Below are 5672 nucleotides of genomic sequence, written 5' to 3'. Positions count from 1 at the left end.
CAGACAACCACAGGCTTCCAGGTCGAAATAACCGAATGGATAATGACACGGGCTCTTGCTCAGTAAGAACTTGGTTCGATCCCAGGTGTGAATAAGTACAAAGTTGTTCTTTAGTGTGCAATTAACCCTTTGTCTACTTATTCTTATTTATTTTATCTCGTGGAGTGTACCTCTTGAAGTGTCCATGAGGTGTACCTACACATGTCATATAAAGCAGTTAACCAAATGTCTAATTTTTATGTTTTAATTGGCGAATATAAAAACAAGGAATAAAACACCAGACAAGTTTTAACATAAATGTTTATTAAAATGATAATAATAAAAGTAAATTTCAAACCAGCAATCCAATGTGAAATTGCAGTAGATATATTGGATAACAATATTTAGGCGTATATATGCATACACGTTATTTAAAAACTACTACAAGTGTTATAAAATCAAGATTACCCAAAGAGAAGCATAATCTCCCCGTTGTTGCATAACGGCGCATCCCTTCATGCAATAAAGTTAGCCGTTAGCTTGGAGAAAAAGTGCATAAAAGAAGTGGTGTTTCAGTGAGTGGTTCTTTCTTTCTTTGGCAAATCGCAAATCTACATTCTGGTTTACATAGTTCAGGCCAGGAGGGAGACGCAACACGTTCACTGACTGATCCGTTGATGCACGGGAAGGAAGGCAGTTTACCCATGAACTCGTTCGCGAACGGGAAAGTCAGGATTCGTTCCCTCACTGATCCGTTCACGCGATGAACTGGAAATGCAAATCACTCACTCACTGACTGGTTCACTCACAGATCCGTTCAGTTGGGGAACGGGAAAAGCAATTCACAACTCGTTCGTGAACTCGAAGTTACGTCATTTTCCTCTTCGTTTTGATTTACGGCGTGGTGGCACCAGCTTCAATGCGCATTACCGACATCTACTGGTTGAAGTCATATGAACTGAAAAAAGAACGAATCACTTTAGGAGCCCAAATGGCTTGGATATTTCACCAACGTAAAATACACAGTCAAGTCGAGACACCTCGACTCAGCCGCTGTCAGAACAGCAGAGCGTCTTTAAAAGTGACTTTGTTTTTAATGTCGCAAGATTTTATAGAGCTAGTCTAAAACAGTAAACAAAGCCATATTGATTCTTTTGGATTTTGATCACAATCACTTTCAATAGTTTATTGCTTACACTGTCTAAAACCTTTTTTCAAAAACTGTCACTTTCATTTACAAAAGAAATACAATTTAAAGAATATTTAGTATTTATTTTTATTCAATTATTCGACTCTCCATACATATATAGGAATAGAACTTTACGTCTTTTGTTGTAATATAACTGATTTTAATATAGCTGGTGTAACACTTAACAGATTTTTGTTGGTAGTGTGCCTCAAGATTTTTTCCAATGAAAAGGTGTGCCGTGAATGAAAAAAGGTTGGGAAACACTGCATTAATCTAGTTAGAAGTTTAAAAAGCAAAAAAAGTGATCTGAAAAACAAAAAAACAATGTTGCCACATGAATTTATTAACACCAAGACATTTATTCGAAGGCAAGTCAATAAAGTTGCAAATTGAGAAATGAGTTTAAGTTTCATCTGCTGGGTATAACCGTTTCGCAATGCTTGAAATCCATCTTTTCGCCATTCCCGAACAGTAGAATCATCGTTTTGGATGCATGTTGAACGCAAATAGAACATTTTTGAAGACGCAGAACATTTTCACTTTTTTTTTTAGCCTTTACTCTTTCTTGTTGCCCCATTTGGCTATCTTGTTGTTGACAGGGGTCTTTATGAATCTACTGGACTTCATGTAGGCTGCAATCTTGTCGAGTGCCTGCAATGGCGATAGACAAAAAGTGATTCACTGTCACCGTGAATCAAAAAGAAATCTAGAGAGGGCTTTTTCCCTCACCTCGAAACGATCCAGAAGGTCTCTGAGGTTCTTGAAGTCATCCAGGCAGCTGGCATGAAACATCCTGTGTTGATCCAACAACTCATACATGATGAAGTCCACAAAAGTAATCTGCAAAAAAAAGTGTCATTTTCACCATTCCAATCAAGACCCCCTTTTTGTCGAGCAAACAGTCTAAACACCTTGTCACCAGCAAACCACTTCCGACCTCCCAGGAAATTGGAAAACTGCTTGAGTACACCCGGCAGCGCCTCAAGGTACCCTGGCTTCATCTTGTCCTGAAATCATTAGAGGAGATTTAGACCTACGGGACTTGTGTCACATCCACTTGCAAAGTGATACTCACAAAATCGGTGTAACACAACCTCACAAAGCCATTCCGAAAGTCCATGGCCTGGTTCTCCAAAATGTCCACACGGACCATCTCATCCTCAGTCTCTCCACCTGCAATCACATTTTGGACACTTATGTAACTGACTAAAGACTGACATTGTGATAGTACCTCCTAACTAGCGCCAAGCATTTTTAGATGGGAGAAAAGGATGATAATAATAATAATATAATAGTGCTGTGCCATCATTGTCTCAATTATTAAACTTTAGATCTCAATTTTACAGTAGTCTCTAAAAAGGGAAATAACAAACTCGGATAAAAATCAACATGAACTGTCCTCTTTTGAGTCCAGATTATTTTTAATAATTAACTTAATCTTAACAGTTTCCAAGTGATTGACCGGTGATGCTCGGTGCCGTAGGACAGGTTGGGCTGAACCACCCTGATATGGGGAAAACTGGGGTTTTAAGAGATCCAACTGGAATAGCCAACTGTATAGAAAATTCATTTTGTGAATTTAAATTTTCCTGAAATATTTATGCAATTCCAAAAGTAGCATTCATGAAAAATCCTTTAAAAATATGAAATATTTAAAAATCTCACATACCCTCTGGATTAACCCAAACCCCCCCCACACACACACACCCATTGAGAATCACTGTACTAGTGAATGGATCAATGTTACTTAAAAACAATACCTGTATAGTTAATAAAAAGTTAATGTTTGACAATAGAAGGGATAGGATTTGAAAAAAATGGGAAGGCTGACCAATGCCCTAAACAAATTGTATTCACCCTCAAAGATTCCTCTGTACCATAAGTGCCCCGTTATAGTCACATATGAAACTTACACAAATTGTTCTTTCTAGCGATGTATCTCATGATGGCATTGCTCTGCACAATTTTCTTGGTGCCGTCCTCCAAGTAGGGTAACTGCAATGAAGCGTCCATCGTAAAAGGTTTCGGTCATGAGCATGCTGTCAGACATCACTCACATTGGGAAAGTCCATTCCAAGTTTGGGTTTTACATCAAACCAGCAACTCTTGTCATAGTTGGGAGCTGCATGCGTAGAAAGTTGACGATACAAGTTATTTGGATGAACACGACAGCCTACGGTGGATTTTGGTCGTGTGCCGCATTACCTTCACCGCAGGAAAAGAGCTTGTCCTCATATGACGTCCCAGTGTACTCAAGCAGCAGGCGGATGGGCTGGGCCAGCTGGACAGCAATCACAAGGATGGGTTTGTTTGATTCAGTTGTTTCAAAACACTTAAGTGGCCTGTTGTGTCTTGAATTTACAGGTGTGCGCTGAGAATGAATCTTTGTACTCCAGGTATTTGTTGAGGCAATATTCATAATGGTTACGATGACACTTAAAGCCTGTCCTTTAGCAGTTTGCTGAATGAAAGGATTAGATGAACTAGACTCCAACATGCAGTTATTGTATTTCCTAATCCTGCACATAGGATTTGAAACGAACCATGCTTTTCTTTTGTGTTTTCACCCCATTGAGTTGGAACTTGACACACAGCGAAATTGACAAGGTGGGGCACTTATTGGACTGCATTTTCATCTATAGACTTTCCCCCCCCCACTATTTTCACCCAAAATGATTCACATCTATTTAAAAAAACAATCTGCTAGGATATTGTATAATAAACACGTCTTTCGTATCTGCGATTGGCTGCAACCCCCTACCGCCCAGATTGCTGGGATAGACTCCAGTATGGCTGCGACGATACTCGTGAAGCCAAAGCGGTACGGAAAATGAATAAATTAATGTTTTATCGCGGTACAGTATAATTAAGCTGGTTGGCTGGGAAAAATCATGTGGTACGTTTCTACCTTAAGGATAGACATGTGACCAACGAAATGCTTCATGTGACTTTATGAATGGAAGCAGCGCTGGATTATGGAAAACTATTCAACTCTTAACGCATGAATCTACTCACAGCGAATGTTTTAGAAGGGAAAGCGATTGGAATACATTCATAATCATTATACTTCATCATAATCGTTCCACTTTGCATACAAGCAAATTATTCTAATTAGCAATACTTTCGTGGTCCTCTGAATAGAGTACCCGACATTCTTTGAAACTCGAATTAATTATTTAAAAAAAAAAAAAACTTCATTGTGTGCACTTTGAGCCCATGAAAACTAAAGCAATTTAATGAGGCAATACGTTAAAACAATTGCACGTTTATGTACACATTTTTGAGAACGCATTCCGAGGGAATTGTGTGCAGGTTGGCCGAGGACCGTCCGTCACGCAAGTTAGCTTTAGCCTGAGCTACAGAAACTACGTGATTTCATTGTATTGACACGCAAGTCTATTCACAAGCCATTTTGCTAACATCTGCAGAATCATTCTTACACTTTAAGCTGTTATGAAAATATTATGAAATGAAAAATGCTTTGCAGGCTGCAGAACTCACCCCACGAATATCCCAGTAAGCAAGTTTCATGGTATTTAGTTTTGGTTTTAAGTTTTGCCTTGTGCCTTGTATTGCTTGAGAGTTGCTGTGAGTCGAAACAGCCCAGACGGGTTCGCTGGTTTTGTACTGCGATAGGCAGTCGGCAGAAATAAGGTGGGCGGGGTTTAGTGTTGGCTCGTGAGTGAACGATTCGTTCAAAAGAACGGATTTATTTCAGTGAACGAGAGTGAACGAATCACTTCCTAAAGTGATTCGTTCTTTTTTCAGTTCATATGACTTCAACCAGTAGATGTCGTAATGCGCATTGAAGCTGGTGCCACCTCGCCGTAAATCAAAACGAAGAAGAAAATGACAACTTTTCGTGCACGAACGAGTCGTGAATTGCATTTCCCGTTCACCAACTAAACGGATCTGTGAGTGAACGAGTCAGAGAGTGAGTGATTTGCATTTCCAGTTCATCGCAAGAACGGATCAGTGAGGGAATGAATCCTGACTTTCCCGTTCGCGAACGAGTTAATGGTGAACTGCCTTCCCGTGCATCAACGGATCAGTCAGTGAACGTGTGGAGTCTCCTGGCGTGAACTATGTAAGCCAGAATGTAGATTTGCGATTTGCCAAAGAAAGAAAGAACCACTCACTGAAACACCACTTCTTTTATGCATGTTTTCTCCAAGCTAATGGCTAACTTTAGTGCAGTGGTTCCCAAACTTTTGCAGGCTGGCGCCCCCTTTGGCTTCCCAGTGAATTCCTAGCGCCCCCCCCCCAAGGACCGGCATTTATATAAATAAAGAATACATTTATATAAATAAATAAATAATACATTTATAATATCATTACCATTACGTTGAATTAGTGGGAGCACTGAGTTTGTTTCTCAGAAACGAGCCGGTCCCATCTAGACGTAATCGGAGACAATGACACCCGAAGTGATTTAAGGTTTGTCTTTTATTGCAGGATGCTTGGTCTCCATGTGTTGAAGCAGTTTTGAATGCTTCACTGCCTG

At 39.8% G+C, this 5672-nt stretch overlaps 1 protein-coding gene across 1 annotated transcript; it reads right to left on the bottom strand.

Annotated features, from left to right (window-relative positions):
- Positions 1 to 1490: 1490 nt before the first annotated feature.
- LOC119119839 (glutathione S-transferase Mu 3-like) lies at positions 1491 to 4829 on the bottom strand. The gene is made up of 8 exons (XM_037246489.1): positions 4670 to 4829; positions 3374 to 3449; positions 3226 to 3290; positions 3082 to 3163; positions 2244 to 2341; positions 2080 to 2175; positions 1898 to 2008; positions 1491 to 1819 (listed from the first exon to the last, which is right to left on the bottom strand). The coding sequence occupies exons 1-8, from the start codon at positions 4697 to 4699 to the stop codon at positions 1724 to 1726; spliced, it is 654 nt and encodes a 217-aa protein (XP_037102384.1). The 5' UTR covers positions 4700 to 4829; the 3' UTR covers positions 1491 to 1723.
- Between the last annotated feature and the right edge of the window lie 843 nt (positions 4830 to 5672).

Source organism: Syngnathus acus, chromosome 2 (assembly GCF_901709675.1).
Source record: "Syngnathus acus chromosome 2, fSynAcu1.2, whole genome shotgun sequence".
NCBI lineage: Eukaryota > Metazoa > Chordata > Actinopteri > Syngnathiformes > Syngnathidae > Syngnathus > Syngnathus acus.
This window is presented reverse-complemented; position numbering and strand designations above follow the sequence as displayed.

Coding starts and splice junctions, on each gene's coding strand:
- LOC119119839 (XM_037246489.1), bottom strand. CDS start 4,699: ATGAAACTTGCTTACTGGGATATTCGTGGG. Junction 2,342..3,081: donor CGCTAGAAAGAACAATTTGT/GTAAGTTTCATA, acceptor ATGTGATTGCAG/GTGGAGAGACTGAGGATGAG. Junction 1,820..1,897: donor ACCTTCTGGATCGTTTCGAG/GTGAGGGAAAAA, acceptor TCGCCATTGCAG/GCACTCGACAAGATTGCAGC.